A 19,525-nucleotide genomic window follows, 5' to 3' on the forward strand; every position below is an offset into this window, starting at 1 on the left:
ATTATAATATTTAAATTAAAATTACGCACGTATATCTTTAGGTTTACAACACAACTAATTACATTATAGTTAAATAAAAGTGTTTTTGAAATTATAACTTTGACAAATATTTAAAAGATTTAAACTTATTAAGTCTAAGGCATGCAATGCATACTAATTTCTAAAAAATGGAGTGATAATTCATATAATTTACTAAAAATATATAAATTAACTATGTGTCATTTTAGTTTTAGTTATTTAGTTCAACATTTTCTTAATTTTTAAATTTTGTCCAATTAATTATTGCACTTTCTAAAATTAACCACAATGTCTTAATATTTTGTTGATGGCATTAAGAAAATTAATTGTATATCGCTAAAACTATGAGTATTTAGCTTATATATTTAAATTTTAGTTATTTAACTTAAACACCTTTGAACCTTTTTATTTTTGTCAAATTTTTCTTGGATTATTTTAGGAAGGTTGAGAGATTAATTTTGTAAAAAATAAAAAATTAGGGGCGTTTGTCTAAATATTAAAAGTTTAAAAGATATACAAGGAGTTTGTAATTAATTTTTAAAATTTAAAACTGATTGATGAATTTTCAACTTTAAAGAGCATCGAAACCAGTTTTGTTATGTTGCCCAACATGAAGTTATATGGAGGGGTGAGCGTATGGCTACCACAATCTACGTATTTTTTTCTTAATTTATTCACGTTAAATAAATATTATGTCATTTGAGGATGATAATATAACAACTATGTTGTACGAAAACGAAAATTGGAAATGTTTTTGATAGAAAATGGAAACGTAGAAACAGATATTTTTTTATAAAAAATAAATATAAATAAAGGTTAAAATAAGAATATAAAACGTTTCAAAAACAAAAAAATAACTTTCATGAAGTATTTCCGTACAATATAATATAACAATGCGTTAGAGGGAATGATAGGTTAAATTTCTTGCCTGCTTTGGGACTACGATTTTCACAGTGGAAAGACTTGCTCTCTGTTGACTGTTAGAGGGGATCCCGGGGGGGGGGGGGGGGGGGGGGGGGGGTTGATGACTTAAATTGTTCGATGAAATTCCCAAACGGGCCACAAGCATTAGTGAAAGCTTCAACTTCTGGAACAGGGGTGGAGGCTTCTCTGTTCCTCTCCATCCTGATCATTTCAACGGTTCATGGCTTGGAAAACCTAGTTTCCAAACACGTGTCTTCCTCGAGCGAATCTGTGAATGTCAAATCCTTAGAGCTCAGTAATTGCAAGTCTGAGAGAAAAGAGGTGGAAATTTCAGTGGAGGAATGGAGAAGTGCAGGGCCGGTCGTCAATGTCAAACCACTGGGACTCAATAATTGCAGGTATAATTGGAGAGTTTTTTAGGAAAATCATGAACAGAAATGAGGTGGAAATTTCTGTGGTGGAATAGAAAAATGCAAGTCTACCGTTGAAATGTCAATAATGGTGGTTGGCAGCTGGTTGCATCCATCAAATTTCTCTAAAGATTCTTGCAAAAATTGATTCTGATCATCAATAGAGACGATGGATCTTATGGCTCCTGTTATCAAGGATGTTATTAGCTTAGGCAAATATTTTGTTGGAAAGATTAGCCATTTTGTCAACTTGGACGGCAGCGTTCGCTCTCTCAGAATTGCACTGGAAGAAGCGAAGGCTGTCCGCAATGACTTAGAGAGAAGAATTTATCTAGCAGAGTTGGAGGGATTAACGCGTACAAACCAAGTGAGGAAGTGGCTAGAAAGATTTGATGCCATTGAAGCTGAAATAAGCTTGATCATACAAGATTTTGGACGGCCAACGCGATGTTTTTGGTGCTCTACTGCAAGTTTTGCCTCTCGATACAAGCTTGGCAAGAAAGTCTCTATGCAGCTCAAGGAAATAAATAAACTCAGGGGAAAAGGAGCTTTGGATGTCATTGTGGCTGATGGATCTCTCCCTCCTACTGTTGAGGAGATGCCGACTAGGCCTGCCATCGGCTTGGAATCAATGTTAGAGAAAGCGAGACAATTTCTCAGGGAAGATGATGCTGGCGTTATGGGAATCTATGGTATGGGAGGGGCTGGAAAGACCACTCTTTTGAAATACATAAATAATGAACTTCTAACATTGAACCACGATTTTGATCTGGTGATCTGGATTGTTGTCTCGAAAGATGTTATTGCTGAAAAGATACAAGAGGCTATAGTGGTAAGGTTGGGCATGTCTTGGGATGAAACTGAGCACCCGGAGCAGATAGCTTCAAAGATATACAAAGTCATGAGGAAAAAAAGGTTCTTGCTTTTGTTAGATGATGTTTGGGAAGGAATTGTCCTCGAGAATATTGGAATTCCTCTTCCCAACAAGCAAAACAAATGCAAGGCAATATTCACTACACGTTCTGTGGACGTATGCAGTGATATGGATGCTCAATGCAAGCTCAAGGTTGAATTCTTAAAAGAGAAAGAATCAAGACAACTCTTTTATGAGAAGGTAGGTAGAATTGGGATCTTGAGTTCACCCTCCATTCAATCTCACGCAGAGGCCATCATTAGAAAATGTGGAGGCTTACCACTTGCTCTAATAACTACTGGAAGGGCTATGGCCAACAAAGAGACTGAGGAAGAGTGGAAGTATGCCATTGAAGTGTTAAACAAGTCTCCATCAGAATTACGGGGTATGGGAGATGTTTTCAATTTATTGAAATTCAGTTATGACAATTTGGACAATGACATATTGAGATCATGCCTTTTGTATTGTTCCTTATTCTCCGAGGACTATTCTATTGAGAAAGGACAACTTATAGAATATTGGATTGGTGAAGGTATTTTGGATAGCTCCCATGGTGATAATGTACACAATATGGGGCATGCTCTCATAGGATCCCTAAAAGGAGCTTGCTTACTGGAAACTGGTGAAGTGCATACCCAGGTAAAGATGCATGATGTTGTCCGAAGCTTTGCCTTGTGGATAGCTTCTGACCCTGAGAATAGATTTATTGTACAGGCGAGTTTAGGATTGACTGTGGTACCCAGTGTTGAAAACTGGGAAGCGGCACATAGAATTTCGTTACTGGATAATGGAATCACTGAATTATTAGGAATACCTTTCTGTCCCCATTTATCAACCTTGCTGCTCCAATGGAACAGCTGTTTGAACAAAATTTCATACGAGGTTTTCCAATCTATGCCTGTGCTCAGAGTTCTGGATTTATCGTTCACCAGTCTTAGATACATCCCAGCAAGTATATGCCAATTAGCTGAGCTGCATTATCTTGATCTGTCAGGGACCAAGTTAAGTACACTGCCTAAAGAGCTTGGATTTCTGACTAAGTTAAGACATTTGGATCTGCAGCGCACCCGTTACCTAAGAACTATTCCACGGGAGGCTATATCTGGACTCTCTCAGTTGAGGGTCTTGAATTTGTATTACAGTTATGGTGGTTGGGAAATGCAGGAATGTGAGGGCAATATTGAAGTAAGGTTGGGGGACTTGGACTGTTTAAGACATCTGACCAGCATAGGGATCACAGTAACAGAATTGGTTACCCTGAAGAAGCTCTCTGCTTTTAACTCCTTACTTAAATGTATACAATATTTATACATCAAAGAGTGTGAAGGGCTGTCTTATTTGCAATTATCATCCTTTCCTAGTGATGGTGAAAGATTAAGAAGGCTTAGCATTAACAATTGCTGTGACCTGAAGCACTTGGAAATTGGCTTGGGGCCTGGTAAGAATTGGCTGCCTAGCCTTGAAGTTCTTGCATTGTATGGCCTTCCCAACCTGACCGCAATCTGGACGAATCCAGTAAGTCAAGGATGCCTAAGAAGTCTTCGCTCCATCAACATTTGGTACTGCGACAAATTGAAGAATGTTTCCTGGATATTAGGCCTGCCAAAGCTTGAAATGATTTATTTGTTTTATTGCCAAGAAATGGAAGAAGTGATCAGTGGGCAGGGAGAATCAGAGGCAGGGCCGGAGGCATTTCCATGCCTTAGAATTATATCCATACGGGATCTCCCAGAACTGGAAAGTATCTCCCAACGAGCAGTGGATTTTCCTTCTCTAGAGAAAATTGCGGTTAGTGGTTGTGCAAAGCTGAAGAAACTGCCACTGAGAGCTTCTAACCCCTCAACCCTACCAACTGTTTATGGCGACAAGGAGTGGTGGGATAACTTGGAGTGGGATGAAGATGCCACCAATCCCCTTTTGCTTCCCCGCTTCATGGCAATATGATGAAGCATAGAGTGATAACTCAGGGTATGTGTATTCCTTTCTACTACTACTAGAGCTCAATTTGAGAGAGAACCCACGCTTCAGCCATTAATTTTTCCATTCCGATTTGAAAACTATCTGTCATCAAACTTCAATGTCTATGCATTTGTCACCTGAGACCTCCTATTTAGTTGCATTTTCATGAACCTAATCCATCCTTCCAAGCTTACTTGGTTATCTTCTTCCAGGTTCAAGCTTTGCTCAGCCCACTGAGCTTGTTTGCTAGATAAAAGTAGTGATTAGTTTTAGCTGAAATCTAGTTACTTCAGCTTGAATATTTGGAGTTATTGATTTTAACTTTATTCACTTATTTATTCAGGTGTTTAACCGATTACTCTTTTTACAATCAGAGTGAAGATTGATGGATTTAGCGTCCCACCGAGTGCAGGTAAACCGCTTTTCGTTTCTTGCTTAAAAATTCAACCTTGTGGTTCGAGCTTTTATTATCAGCTCACAGCCTTCCTAAATTTGTCTCCATTTCTTGTCACTTTTTTATTGTGACCGTTTTATTATCATCTCTCTCCGCCTTTTCTTTTTATCTGTAGTTTTTAATTGTTCATCAAAATTCAAATTTTACTTAGAAATGTTTTGCAAAGACTTCCAAGTTCCAACTCAATCATGGCAAAATGCCAGTCCCAGTAGTTCACCTGACCCAGTTACATTATTTGAGAAGTAACTGCAAGTTTACCCATCATCAATTCATATTATCAAACTAAATATTTGTTGGCAAAAAAAATAGTCACTTTAGACTCTTCTTTCTTCTCTTATTAATTTTTCATTTCAATATGTTTGTAGCGGACCTCAGTTAATGAAACTTAAAAAGAGTAAATTTCATGCAGATCTTGTAGTTTTGGGCATTTTTACACAGATTTCATGTAATTACTTTTAACATTTAAGGTTAGAGATGTTTACTTTCTTCAAAGATAACCTTTCACCACCAAAGTCTTCTTGTTCGTTATTCCCATTAAAATATACCTGCTCTTTTAGTGAATTGTGATTTGTGGTTAAATGGGTGAATCGGCCAATGTGATTTTTGGTTTTTCATTTTTTTATATGTTAAAAAATATAATAATAATTTGAGATATTTAAAAAGAGTTGATGTTAACTATTTGAATATCAAATATACTGTTGTTATTACATGAATAATTTTTTTTTTTTTTGTAATTTAAATACTTGATCTTGAGTTTTGTTTTATTTTCATCATCAATTTATGTTATGATTGTTTAACTTTTTCTAGTTGTAGGACACTGATACTTAATACATTTTAGAATCTATCAAGTGTTATGTAATGAATTTTATTTTTTAAGTTCTTATAGCATCGTTCTAATTAAGATATATATTATTTTATAAAAATATATCTCAGTTTGACTCCGATCCAACTACTTAATTGTGAATTTGTTTTACTTGCTAGTTGAATACCCAAATCAATGTTATTTCTCATCCAGCCATTTTTGTTTTCTTTTTTTTTTTTTTCCAGATTTTCCAAGATCCATACAGACCCATCCATCTTCCCTCTTCTCTGCTCTCGTGGACTGTAAATGGGTAAGTACCTACCGGCACTACAATCTATACTTACTGTTTCGATATAAAATTGCTTTTCATAGTATTTTGTATTTTTATAAAATTGCAAACCTGGCAATTAATGGTCTGGGTCTGCAAGCATCACAGAAACACCAAAAAAGAAAAGGTGTGAGTTGCAAAGTGGAATCGGTTTTTCAGATTTTCCTAGGGATTTCTGGGCATCCAAACATCTTGCTGTATTTCCTGGGAGCATTACAAGTGGAGTCCTTATTTGTTTAAGGACAATGATCAGAAAAGACATCAAATGTTTCATTCTGTTTTTTCCCATAAGATGCTCCAATTGATGAATAACTTGCAATTAACAATCAATAGAGAAGAACTTTCTGAAAGTGGATTTTTGACATTCCCAAAGAGTAGAGTGCCCTACCACTATATGCCCAAGCATTTCATGGCCTATAAAAAATGACTAGTCGCGATTCGCGAATTAGTTAGAATCCCAGAGCACCATAGTTGCTCTTTTATTGATTATAAGCATTGTTATTGTAGAAAAAGATAACAAATTGGCAAAAATCATATTTTTGTACCCCTGAATTTTTACGATTTTTCTTATGGAACCTTAAATTTTTCGTGATTTCAAATGTATCCCTAAACTTAAGTCAAAAGCATATTTATGCTCTTAATTTTTTTGTGATTCCAAATGCATTCCTGAATTATGCAAAATCATTCATTTAAACACTTGACTAACAAGTGATATGCATGCACACTGATGTGTAGGGGTGTGCAATCGATTATAACCGAACCGAACCGCCTGAAAATTACAAACCGAACCGAATCGACTAACCCCACTAACCGAAACCCGAACTAACCGAAACCTAAATCATGATAACCGAACTGAACCGAAAACCGAACCAACCTAGAATACTAAAGAGACCGAGCATCTGTTATCGCCGGCCACCTGGCCGACCAGTGATTCCAATGATCGGAACTGATCATTGGATTCCCCCAACCATGGTGATTCATATATCAAAAAATGACTTTGATCGGACGGTTGGTTTTTTGTAAATCTAAAAATTAATTCCATAGTTAACAAACTCAAACAAGTTTCTAGAAAAATAGAAGTTGCCAAAAACTTACCGAAGGGCGAGCACAGTGGTGGAAATCGGATGAGAGAGAGATGCACTCATCGTAGGCGTTGAAGTCGGCGTTGCTGTGTGACTGTGTCAGAGGTCCAAGTCGGCGTCAAAGGTAGAGAGGAAGCATCGCATTGGCGTTGATGACGGCATCGGAGGGGGCGATGGTGCCGCCGTGTAGGAGAGTCAGAGACAATGGGGGAGAGCAAACGGAAGGACCAAGGATCGGTTCGATCCTTCCGCCTTTTGGGTCTTCTCTTCTCTCTGATCTACGAAGTACGAAGCCTCGAATAGCAAGAGCCTTCGTCTTCGTCTTCTCCATCGGCGACGGCGACGTCTTCTCCAGCGGCTAGATCTGGGATGAAATGGTGAGGGAGAGGAAGAGGAAGAGAGAGAGAGTGACGAAGAGAAAATGAAATGGCAGTGAGACATGGGGTGCTGGGCCTGCGTGGGGGGGGGGGGGTCACGATTCGGTTCCCGCGGGGAAGGGGGGTCACGGTTTATTCCACGGTTTGGTTCGATTTTGGGCTATTTTTATCAAAATAACCGAACCGAACCGAAGAACAGATTTTTCTTTAAAATAAATAACCGAAATCGAACTGTGTATTATGGCTAACCTAACCGAACTGACCGGTTCGGTCGGTTCGATTCGGTTAAATCTGGTTTATCCGATTTTTTGCACATCCCTACTGATGTGATAGTTTTTTGGCATTTTCTCAACTCTCTCTTTCTCTCCAACTGTATCTTCTCTTTATTCGGCGTCTTCTACATCTCCAATTGAGCTACGTTGTCTGGTTGGGTTAGATGGGTCATTGACGTACATGAGTTGATAAATACCCTATCGTATAGGGAGATTGAAAGTGGGGCTAGTTTGAGGGTAGCATTTTCTTGCAGGAGATGCAGCAGAATGAGACACAACTAGAGGAGATGCCAGAAAAAGATGAGACACAACCATAGAGAGAGAGAGGAAGTTAAGAAGAAGCTAGTGAGAGAGAGCCGATGAGACGTCAGAAAACTACCACGTCAGCACCTGTGCATGTCACTTGTTGGTCAGGTGTTTAAATTAGTAATTTTGCACAATTTAAAATCATATTTGGAATCACGAAAAGTTTAGAGTTCTAAGAAAAAAAAAAAAAGAAGCTAGGAATATAATTATACTTTTGAACCAAACAAATTTCATGCTTTTAATTAGGGACGAAAGCAAGCAATTAAAACTCCAAAATACCTCCCAACACTAATAAATTGATAGCCAGTTTAGGTGTGGCCAAAATAAATGTTGGTCTTGCTCTAAGTGGCAGCATGCTAATGTGAGTAGAAAATAACATTATCCTCATCCTAATATAATTGGTGTGTTAAATAAGTTTTATTTAAATATTATTTAAGTTGCATGTAACATTTGAATGCGTTCAAAAGATTAATGATAACTAATAGTTATTTTTTCACTGTTAAAAAATAATGAACTTAAATACTTGCATTGTTAATATATCGTTGAGAGGTGTGTTTTTAAGATATGATAAGCAAATATTTTTTCACAACGGTTAACGTAACAGTTGGTTTTTCTCATTATTTAGGCTTCGTTTGGCTATGCGGTTTGATCGTTTTTAAGCTGTATTAACAGCTTATAAGCTTTTAAGAAAAGCTATTATAGTGTTTGGATGTATTTAAAAGCATTTACACTGGGTAGCTTAAACGCTACTCCAACAGCGTTTGAAGAAAGCCATCTGCGGCCAGCTTTTGCAAAAGCTCATACTTTAAAAGCTTAGTTGACCAATTCATTTATGGATTTACCCTCATATATTCTTCATATTTTCAATCCATACCCCCATCTTCTTCATCCTCTGCAACGCCATTCCCCTGCTGCCAGACCTTCTTTTACAGCCAACAGTCACGTCGTCCGCTGCAATCGCCCTCGACGTCACCCCAGCTACCCTCGTTGCTCGTCGTCCGTGTCTAGCACCCCAGCTGTCGCCGTCGCCCCAGCTCGTCGTCCGTCGTCTCCGTGGCCTCCATTGCCACCTTCTCTCGCGGTCGTCGTTGCCCCCATCTACCAATCCCCTTATCTCCATTTGCCAATCTCGTTGCCTCCATTGTTGTGGTTCATTGTGTATGTATATATATATATATAACATATATTAATATATAGTTAAATATATATGTATACATGTTAACATATATGTATTATAAATATTAATGTATGTTATATTAATATATTTAATTTTTTATTAAAATTTAATATATTTTTTAATTTTATTTCTATTATTGAGCTATATGTCTATTTTAGTCTTTTTGTCAAATTTTGATAGCTTATCAGCTTTTATAAACCAAACACATAAATATTCATTGTTGATAACTTAAAAGTATATCTACCCAAACACATTATCAATTTAAACCCTACCCAATTTAAACGCTATTAACTACTTAAACACTACCCAGCTTAAACGCTGCTAAAAAAAGTTTAGCCAAACTAGCCCTTAAAATAATTGACAGATATTCATATCTGAATCGAAAGACCCTCAAGTATAAAAAGAATAAATATGGAAAATATATTAGACGTGGTTTTTGTTAAGCATTATTTATACTCCTGATTTTTGTTAACTTCTTGCTAGTTAACCAAAGCCAAAATCTTGACTTTAATATCGAATAGTCTACTTGACTCAACTCGAGGCATCTTTTATCTGATGGTTGCAAATATTTTGACTGTCTTTTACACTGCAACGGGACCTCAATTAATTTCTTGTTCATCATCAAGGCCAGGTCAAGCAACATCACTCACCATGTAGAATTTTATTTGCGACAATATTGTCCCCTAACTAATGATTTGCCTCTTCTCCTATTCCACATGGCCACATCCATATATTTGTATATGTATAACAATATCCAATACAGAAGAAAATTAGAGAGACAAATTAAACAATCTGGAAGGATGTTTGATTATGGCTGAGTTTAAAGTACTCGAGGAATTATCGTTACATATTGCTCGGTATCGAATATGCTTTGGCATTAAGATTACCTTAATCGAGCTTAATCTAAAACCGTATCAAGCAATAAAGGGGAATTCTAGAAAGGGATGACGTATTTCAACCCATGCTGCACTTTGGCAGCAACATATATATTAATAATCAAGGATCGAGCACATTTTAATTAATTCTATGGTTGTTGGGCATTTATTCAAGTTTAATTAATGTAAAACATATATACTTTGTGCCACTTTACGCATGGTAAATATTCTTCCATTGTGCCCAAAGTAAAGCTTGCATGGTGTTTGAATTAGACTCATGTCAAGAACTAATTGGTTGATTTCCATGGAAAGGAGGATGAAAATGTGTCTTTCTATTATTCTCCTTAATTTTGTATTCCGCCAATACATAATATTCCTTGACTTCAAATTTGATACAGTAAAGCCCTTCTTCGATTTTTGTTCTTCTTTTCTTTTCTTTATTCTTTTTTACCATTTTCTGTCGTCGAAAACATGCAGAATCCAGTGAAACAAACTAAATTGTTTGTAAGAGGTGAACTTATTAGAATCCAAGGAATGCAAAATAATGTTTCTAATTAACTTTGGCTATATGTGCTGCTGTGTTATTGTATATTTAAGCACACTCCGTATTTCACTTATGACTATGCGATCTATACCTCTTCACAAAATATCTGCATAGCCTTCCTTAATTTCTTTCTTTCTTTCTTTCTTTCTTTTTTTGTAAGTCTTTCCTGCATATATATATATGTATATAACTGTGCTAATTAATGGAGCATAAGGGTTTAGATTGCCATTAATTTAAATTTAGTTGCCTCAATACAAAGAATGATAAAGATATAATTTATTTATCAATTCAAATCTCAGAGTGTTTGGAATATCTTTTTTTCTTTACTTATGTATTCTCTCTATAAGGGGTGAAGTTTGAAGATATTTCATATCACCATGTTGCTATTTGTGTACCTTTGTCTTTGTTGTTGTTGGTGGTGGTGGTGATGGTGCATGTTAGTTTTGACAATGGTGGCCTTTTGTGGATCAGTGCTTAGGTATTGTTTGTGAAGGCTTTTGTAGTTTGTGTATGTTTATTTAGTTTTGTTTAGTTTTTAGTTGTTGTGCTTGCCTACACATGAATTGGTTGGTTGGATCTTGTCATTATGCTCTTTTGTCGAGTTTCATCTTGAGCTTTTTTCTCGATGTATGTCCTTATTTGGGATAGATTTTCTTTTTTTGTATTTTGTCGAACATTTCATTGGTGGTCAATAAAAAACCAAAAAGTTATGTATTTGATTCTTAGTTTGTGGCCTAACATAATTAAAGTATAGTTTATAAAGTAGGTGGCGGATCTCAATAAGGTTGAGTTTGGGTATACATATATTTATTAGGAATTTAGAGTTGTGGGTAAGATGATTCTTTCTCTCATCCCTAAGTATATATATATATATATATATATTATTAAATAACATTAAATTTGAGGTATTTTTAATTTTAATATTGTGTGGATATTATAAAATTTATTATTATTGTGTTTTTTTATATGAAGTGGTATCGTATCAATGTTTAATGTTGCTCATGTAAAATCTTTTAAAAAAAAATTCTCAATTTTCAAGCATTGAGTTTCTCTTGTGAATAGTATTGTCTCAATATTTTACCAATTGGAGTGCAAAGAGAGAGAAACTCTTAATAAATTTTTTTGTACAAAAAAATGTAGCTCAACATTTTATTACGGCTCTAAAATTAATTACAATTATCATGTCCTTTTGATATCAGAAAATTGTTTAAAACTAGAAGAAGAATTTAATTTGTAGTTAATTATCAGCTAGTTCTTGTCTATGGAAGCATTAACATAACTGGAAGAGTAATTAATTAATTAAGGAGGAGCAACTGATATGAATTGTCACCCTTTTGATTGGCACAGATGGGTGGCTGCTGATTGAGCGCAGAGAAGAGATGGTTTGAGATACATTGCTAGCTAGGGGAATTAATTTAATTTTATAAATATGTGTACTAGGGTTTCTTTTTCTTTTCATGGCTAGTCATAGAGCAGTGAGGGAGTCATCAGCGAGTGCCCAGAGCATATATAAAATAATATGTGATCTTAGTTAATTCCATACACGCAATTGCTACCCTTTCATTCCTACTCTCTCCTATATATATGTATAAAACCATATCGCTTCTCTTACACAATCAAATCAATTCCTCCTCCTCTCCTCCTCCTCCTCCTCTTCTTCTTCTTCTTCCACACCAATTACTATAGCCTAGCTACCAGCAGCCAGCAGCAGCCAGCAACCTTTTGGGCTTGCACACAGAATTAATTTTCACTGCTTCAAGCTGCTCTCTCTCTCTCTCGTGATCTATCAACAGTTCATATGGTTCATGTTATAAATAATATATATACATTGTATATGCTGAGCTATTGTTGAAGGAGGTGACAGAAGAGAGTGGGCACATACGCTCCCTGCATGGAAGTTCCCTGCTTGAAGTTTTCTATGTGCTCACCCTCTCTCTGTCACCCGCCATCTCTCTCTCTCTCTCTCTTTGCGAGTGCCCATTTTTTTTTGGTTTTATCATCGAAACAACTCTTTCATGACAGCTAATTTCAGGTGTGCACAGGATAAGTTAAGAGCTCTCGCGCACACCCTATTCGTCAAAAAAAGAACCCACATGCAAAGTAAGCGCTCAAAACTTGGTGGCCTTAATTAGCTACGATGATTTTTGACCCTCTTGTGAAGTGATTTTGGATGGTTAACAGATGGGTAGCTTGTTTTATGTTGCAGAAATTAGAAGGGACTTGCTCGGTCTTTCGCAAGGCTGGCTATACATATATACACAAATGGTTAAGTAGTTGCAGACGGTAATTAAGTAGAGTTTCTTCATTTGTTTTTCTAATTGGTTAAGTAGTTGCAGACTGCAGAGGTTATTCTTATGAGTTTATGTAGGTAGGTAAAGGGTTGGGTTTGAAGTAAGAGCAGTAGGCGAATGTTGGGTGAAGCTCATAATATCGTAATTATTTAGATACAATTAGTATGTGCGTGAATTGGTATACATATATTAATAATTAAACATTCTTATATTCATGTCGTATAATATTTTTAGACCTAACTAAACGACTTGCTAAATAAAAATAAAATCAAAAGCTAATTAGTCAAATTTGGAAATCCAATTTAAATCTTGACTGCCCACTAATACTAATACAACATTCCTTTGGTGAACTTTAAAATTTTTAAGAAAAATTTTAAAAATCATAACTGATTACGATGTGATAAGTCATTTGACGTTTTTTCATTAGAGAAAATTAAAGACATCATGTATTATTATTTTCTCTACTTATTATCTTCTCTAATGAAAATGCTGCGACACATGACTAATAACATTGCCGCGAATCATGAATCTCGCATTACTCAATTTTTGAACTTCGGATTTCACGTTGAAATTGGCATTGGGCTCATCCCTTTTCCATTGTCCCTTGATCCTCGTCTCCTTTCAGGTTTTGCCCATTTAACTTCATCCGTCAATTGGTGGTCACGATATGGGCTCTCCGGGGCTTACGATTTCCTTATTTTACGACCCCCCCTCCCCCCCTCTTCTCTCTCTCTCTTTCTATGCTTGCATCGACGGTGGACTGCTTGACGCGACCAGCGGTCTCCGGGTAAGTAAGATTACAACGTCATCTTCTCGCTGTGAAATCTGATTTCAGGATCGCCTCCGTTATCATTTATCGTGCAGTGCACTTCTTCCAGCAATTTATTGTGTTCAGATGGGTGCCAATTACGTAGAAGGTCGAACAAATAGTTTGCAATTGTTGCCTTTTCTGTGTTTGATTATTTGCTCCAATGGAATAAGGCGAAATTGTGGTTCGCGTTTGGAGTCAATTAATGGGAGGGTCAGGGAATTGCTATGGTTGCGTTTGTTTGAAATGAAATGAAATTATGCTGCGCCGGCAACAGTAAGAATATATAGAATAGAAGATAAATATATGGAATCATTGAATGTACTGTAAGTGTTTTCTCTTTAGCTAATCACCATTGAATGTACTTTGTACTGATTGTCATCATGCGCGTGCAATGAAATTCATAGGCTCTGCCGGCCACAGAAGACGATCACTACGCTATATATTTAAGTACTTTTTTGTTAATTTAAATATAAATTAAAAAATGAATATGAAAAATATATCAAATAAAATTATTTTTAATTATTTTTTTTAAAAAAATTATATGAATTCTTATGTTGAACTTTTAATATAAATTTATTATTTTCTCTTATTCGAATAATTTATTTTAAATTTTACAAATAAATTATTTTGATAAATTTTTATCTTACTTATTTTAATAAATATTACCGATAAATTGGACTAATGTGTTTATGGCACTGATCATATTTCGGTTTAAATTCTCTTTAAAGGTCATTATGGTTGTTTTCTTTCATTTTTATTTAAATACTCTCCACAATACAAACAACTTTAGTTAAATTCAAATTGAGTTAGATTTAATAGACATTATTCTTTTTGAAAGGGATGGAGAGAGAGAGAAAGAGCGCGCGTAAGAATTAGTTAACTAATAGATCATAATAATAATAATAATATAAAACTACTCCGTCCTCACCAAGGCTGAAAATTAATATTATTATCATCATGATGTCAAATCTTAATATTATTAGAGATAGTTGGCTAATATCATAAGTTTTAACCCTTTTTTTTATTTGTATATCTATGATGATACTTGATGTATTATTTTATTTTGTGCACCCTTCAATTAAGCATGTTTAGCAATCTTCGTTCCATGTATGTACAATAATATATATATTGTAGTTATGTCAGATATAATTTATTTTTAATAAGCTCCGCATTTACTTACTTTATTATAAATAATTTTATTTTATTGTTATATGACTAGATTACATTTTCTCGAGTATATTTAGAGTTGGTGTTATTTTTAGAATCAAATTAAATACCCAGTTAATCTAATTTTTGAAATTAAAAGACCCTAAAATGTGTATAAATCTCTCAAATTCAGCTGATTTTAACAGTTTTATGAATTCACCCAGAAAGAGAAACAGTTGATGCTGTTTTTAAATTTTATCTAAAATACTGAAAATCCCTTTCATAAAGATTTTTCTTTAATAGAATAATAACAAATTAGTTTTTTTTTTTAACTTGGAAAGCTTAAGTTATGTAATGTGTAGGATGTTTTTTCAAGTTAATGGCTCCCTTTCCACTGATATTCGGGAAGTTTCTGGGCAATTTTCGGGCCCTAAACGTGCCCACAAGAAACAAAACAAAACAAAACAAGCGGAGGAAAGGAAAGGGCATGTGCAGAATCCCAATAGGCGTTCCCCCGTAGCGCTATCCCCAACCGCGTAAACCAACCAGCTCAAGTTTTAATATTATCCTAAAAAGTACAAAGTCCGAGTCACCGCCTCCTCAACCTCCCCGAATCTTCTTCTCCACCGCGTTCACACTCTCGCACACGCTTCCCCACCCCCCATATATGTATCCAGCCTCCCCCATTTTCCCCAAGTTCAAACTGTCTTCTTCGTTCACATTTCAATTCCAAGCTCGCTTTTCTCATTAGATTTGTCGTCCTTTTGATGGAAGTCTCCGCCTCTCCGTTTCTCACCCAGGAGGATTACACCAGTTTCTACAGCTTGTTTCAGGATTGGGACGACTGTAGCCCCAAGAAGCGGCGCCGCCTGGACTTCTCAGGGAACGAGGCCGCCGAACCCACATTGCTGTTGCTCAACGAAGTCGACAATTTCATGAATTACAATCCCAGGCCCCAACCCATGGACGAGAATTTCAATTTCTTGAATTTTCAGTCGGCAGGGGTATCGGATTTGGAAGGGGCCGAGCCGACCCGCCCCAAGCGTGCTCGCAGCGAAGCCGCCGCTAACAGTGACCGCTCGGATGCCTCAGCCTCAGCCTCCGCCTCCGCCCAATCCGGCGGCGGGGGCCAGCAGCGGCGGCTGTGGGTGAAGAACCGCTCGAAGGCCTGGTGGGAGCAGTGCAACAGCCCGGATTTCCCGGAAGAGGAATTCCGGCGCGCCTTCCGGATGAGCCGAGCCACCTTCGACGTGATCTGCCAGGAGCTCGATTCGGCCGTGACGAAGAAGGACACGATGCTCCGCATGGCGATCCCCGTCAAGCAGCGCGTCGCCGTCTGCATATGGCGGCTGGCCACCGGCGAGCCTCTCCGCCTCGTCTCGAAGCGCTTCGGCCTGGGCATCTCGACCTGCCACAAGCTCGTTCTCGAGGTCTGCTCCGCGATCAAGACCGTCCTAATGCAGAAGTTTCTCCAATGGCCGAGCGAAACCAAAATGAAGGAAATCAAAGACGAATTCGAATTGATCTCCGGGATCCCCAGTGTCGCAGGCGCAATGTACACCACACACGTCCCCATTATCGCACCAAAAATCAGCGTCGCCGCCTACTTCAACAAGCGCCACACTGAGCGAAACCAGAAGACTTCATATTCGATTACAGTCCAAGGAGTGGTTGATTCGAAGGGAGTCTTCACCGACGTTTGCATCGGCTGGCCTGGTTCGATGCCGGACGACAAAATCCTGGAGAAGTCGGCGCTTTATCAGAGGGCAAACCGGGGGCTTCTGAAGGACGTTTGGGTGGTGGGGAATTCCGGGTACTCATTGATGGACTGGGTTTTGGTTCCTTATAGTCACCAAAACCTGACTTGGGCTCAGCACGCTTACAATGAGAAGATTGGGGAGGCTCAGAAGGTGGCGAAGGAGGCTTTCGCGAGGCTGAAGGGGCGGTGGAGCTGCTTGCAGAAGAGAACAGAGGTGAAGCTGCAGGACTTGCCAGTGGTGCTTGGGGCGTGCTGTGTCCTGCACAACATCTGCGAAATGAGTGGAGAGGCTATCGATCCCGAGCTCCGGTTCGAGCTCTTCGACGACGAGATGGTGCCGGAGAAGGCCGTGGTTTCTGCGGCGGCGATGCAGACCAGGGATCACATTGCTCACAATCTCTTGCACCATAACTTCGCCGGGACTTCTTTTCTCTAGCGAAATCGAGCCCTCCCTGTTTAGTAGTGCTTAAGTCAGCAGCCTAAGCCTAAAATACCATTTGAGTTTTGCTGGCTTAACTTAAAATGCCAACATGGGGTTGTTGGTTTGTGACATTCAGTATAGTGAGAGAGACATAGGTTTTTGTATTTTGTTCATGATATATGATTGTGATTCTTTTTTCATGGCTTGTTCTGGTCATGTTCCGCAATAATAATAATAATGTTTGCCTCCACCTCCTCCTTCTGATGGATGGATGGATGGATGGACAGATTATAGATAGATAGATAGCCTTATAGATAGACAGGTAGGTAGGTATTACTTTTGTTGGTTGCTCTCTTCTATTGAATATAGACAGACATTCTTAATTAATTTGTCAAAACTTTTTAACTTATGATGCTTCATTGCTCCACAACTTGTTTCCTCCTTATTTGGCCATTTAGCTAGTAGCTTAACCAAGAATTTGGCTCACCCTGCCTTGCCTCATTTGCTGATCCCCTAAATCAATGAATTCAATTGGAAGATTGCGTTGTTCCATCTTGTTCGCCTCCTTTGTTTTAGCGGGCATATTTATGTTTTGACTCTACCGTGTTGTTCATTTTAATTTAAAATAATAATATCTTTAATTATACTTGGAGCAGGGGTCAAGGTGGGTGTTGTTAGTCAAATAAATAATAGTCCCCGTCTCGTCCAACAAATATAAGATTCATTTTTGACGTTTAGTAGTATGACTACTTCTCTTATGTTACTTCCAATTTAAGAGATTAAATAACTAATGATCTTAATTTAAAGGTCTAAATGGGTTGCCATTGTTTATTTTGTAACGACCAGTCAATCATATTATACTTAATTCTATTATCATATAATAACCTAAATAATCATATTTTACTCTTTTTATAATAAAAAAAAAATACTCATCGTACTAATCTTTGTTACTCACATGCATGATCACGCGTATTCAAATATAACGTGACATTGCAAATGGTGTTTATGTGTGTTTGTTTTTTCACAAATAATTATAATATATTAAGTAACAAATTACATGTATTTATACGCGAGCAAGACGAATTTATATTACCTAGACTTACAAAATATATTTATCAAACAATATGTTTTAATTTTATTCTTAATTTTTTTAAGATGACAGCAAAAAAAAAAATAATAATAATAATAATTGATTCCATTTTCATTCTTTCTTTAAAATGAACTTTTAAAAATTTAAAACAAAAATAGATTTTGCTAACGAGTGCTCTACGACACTCTCGTTAAGGTACATCTAATCTATTTTACTTTTAGTATTTAAATATTTTTATTTTAAAATACGGTATATATTTTACCAATTAATAAAAATATATTAATATTAAAAATAAAATACATTATATATATATACCTTTGACTTGAGTGCGTTGGGCAGCAAAACTCTTAACAAAAATTGGTGGAAAGAGTGAGAAAAAATCAAAACGGCCGCAATGAAAAGAGTGTAGGAAATGGTATTCATGCATGCACACACATATCTCATCTCAGTATTAAATGATATGATGACTTGACATCTTTATAATTAGGATGACTTCCTAAACCATAGATATGGACAAAACAGCAGTTTCTACACATATCAACTTAATCTATTATAAAAAATTTAATATAATAATTATAATATCAAAAGATATAAAGTTGTTGGGAGGGTATTTTAGAAATTAATAGATACTTTAATTAAGGAGCCATGAGTCAACTTTTGTATTCGGTTTTGTGTGAACTCATTTAAATCTGTCTTGCTATTGGGTCAGTTTCAGATTTTTTTAAATTGACTTGTTATTAACCCGAACTTAAAAAAAAAATTTGTTGGAATAATTCAATAACGACGTAAACCTATTAAAAGTCGATTCAAACTTATTAATTTTGTGTCGAGTTCAGGTTAGATTATTAAGTCACGTGACCTATTGATAGCTTTAGTTATAGCTGCAACCTATAATTTCTAGAGACTCATCTATATTTAGTGACAATGATCAAGGAATTCATTAGATTTTAGGGACAAGAAGAAAATAATAATAAAAAAAAAGACTAAAAGCAAGTGAGAAGTAGCAAATAATATGTTAAGTTTTATATAATGAATAGAAATAAAAAGCAAGCATAAAACATAAGAAAACCTAAACCAGATTTGTAAGTGTGTGTTGAAGTGGACCTGAAATGGTGGTGGTTGAGACAACATGGTTACTAAAAGAGAAAGTGACATTGTATCCACCTTTTTTTAAGTGTGAACATGAGGTAGCATTGAGTTATAATAATTGTTTGTTAGCAGGAGCTGCTGGTTGACTGAATTGGGGTCGATCCCCTGCCGTACGCCTCGTCTTCCTCGGCAAGTATGACCATCCTCGGTCAGCTCCTATCCATTTCCCACCATTCGAATCCTCGACGCGGGGCAATTAAGGTGCGGTCGGTGGCAGGGCGTAGGTCCTTAATATTTATGGTGGTATAGTAATTTAATTACAATTTATAAATTTTGGAAATTTTAATTCTCTTGTGATTTTATTTTTTTTGAAAATCCATTTAATATTAGTTTTTAGATAAAAAAATTAAATTGACGTATCATAAAAAGAAAATATGGTCATAATGGGTTGGCTAATATTGAATAATGACACGTGAT

General features: G+C 36.5%; 2 protein-coding genes across 5 annotated transcripts; both read left to right on the forward strand.

The window, feature by feature from the left end:
• Positions 1-1,030: 1,030 nt before the first annotated feature.
• Positions 1,031-13,924, forward strand: LOC127794026 (disease resistance protein RPS2). Of its 4 annotated transcripts, none has more exons than XM_052324887.1 (5): positions 1,031-4,233; positions 4,568-4,636; positions 5,726-5,790; positions 12,464-12,541; positions 12,648-13,351. In XM_052324887.1, exon 1 carries the CDS (start codon positions 1,522-1,524, stop codon positions 4,207-4,209), a length of 2,688 nt encoding a protein of 895 aa, XP_052180847.1. In that variant the 5' UTR covers positions 1,031-1,521; the 3' UTR covers positions 4,210-4,233; positions 4,568-4,636; positions 5,726-5,790; positions 12,464-12,541; positions 12,648-13,351. The 4 variants fall into 4 exon arrangements, with proteins under 4 accessions (XP_052180847.1, XP_052180845.1, XP_052180848.1 ...); XM_052324885.1 differs by having other exon boundaries at positions 12,474-12,541; XM_052324888.1 differs by lacking the exons at positions 12,464-12,541; positions 12,648-13,351 and adding an exon at positions 13,358-13,924.
• A 1,451-nt stretch (positions 13,925-15,375) lies between these two features.
• LOC127793762 (protein ALP1-like) lies at positions 15,376-17,256 on the forward strand. Its single transcript, XM_052324469.1, has one exon. It carries the CDS (start codon positions 15,457-15,459, stop codon positions 16,882-16,884), a length of 1,428 nt encoding a protein of 475 aa, XP_052180429.1. The 5' UTR covers positions 15,376-15,456; the 3' UTR covers positions 16,885-17,256.
• Positions 17,257-19,525: the final 2,269 nt, after the last annotated feature.

The sequence above is a fragment of the Diospyros lotus genome, chromosome 2, assembly GCF_014633365.1.
Source record: "Diospyros lotus cultivar Yz01 chromosome 2, ASM1463336v1, whole genome shotgun sequence".
NCBI lineage: Eukaryota > Viridiplantae > Streptophyta > Magnoliopsida > Ericales > Ebenaceae > Diospyros > Diospyros lotus.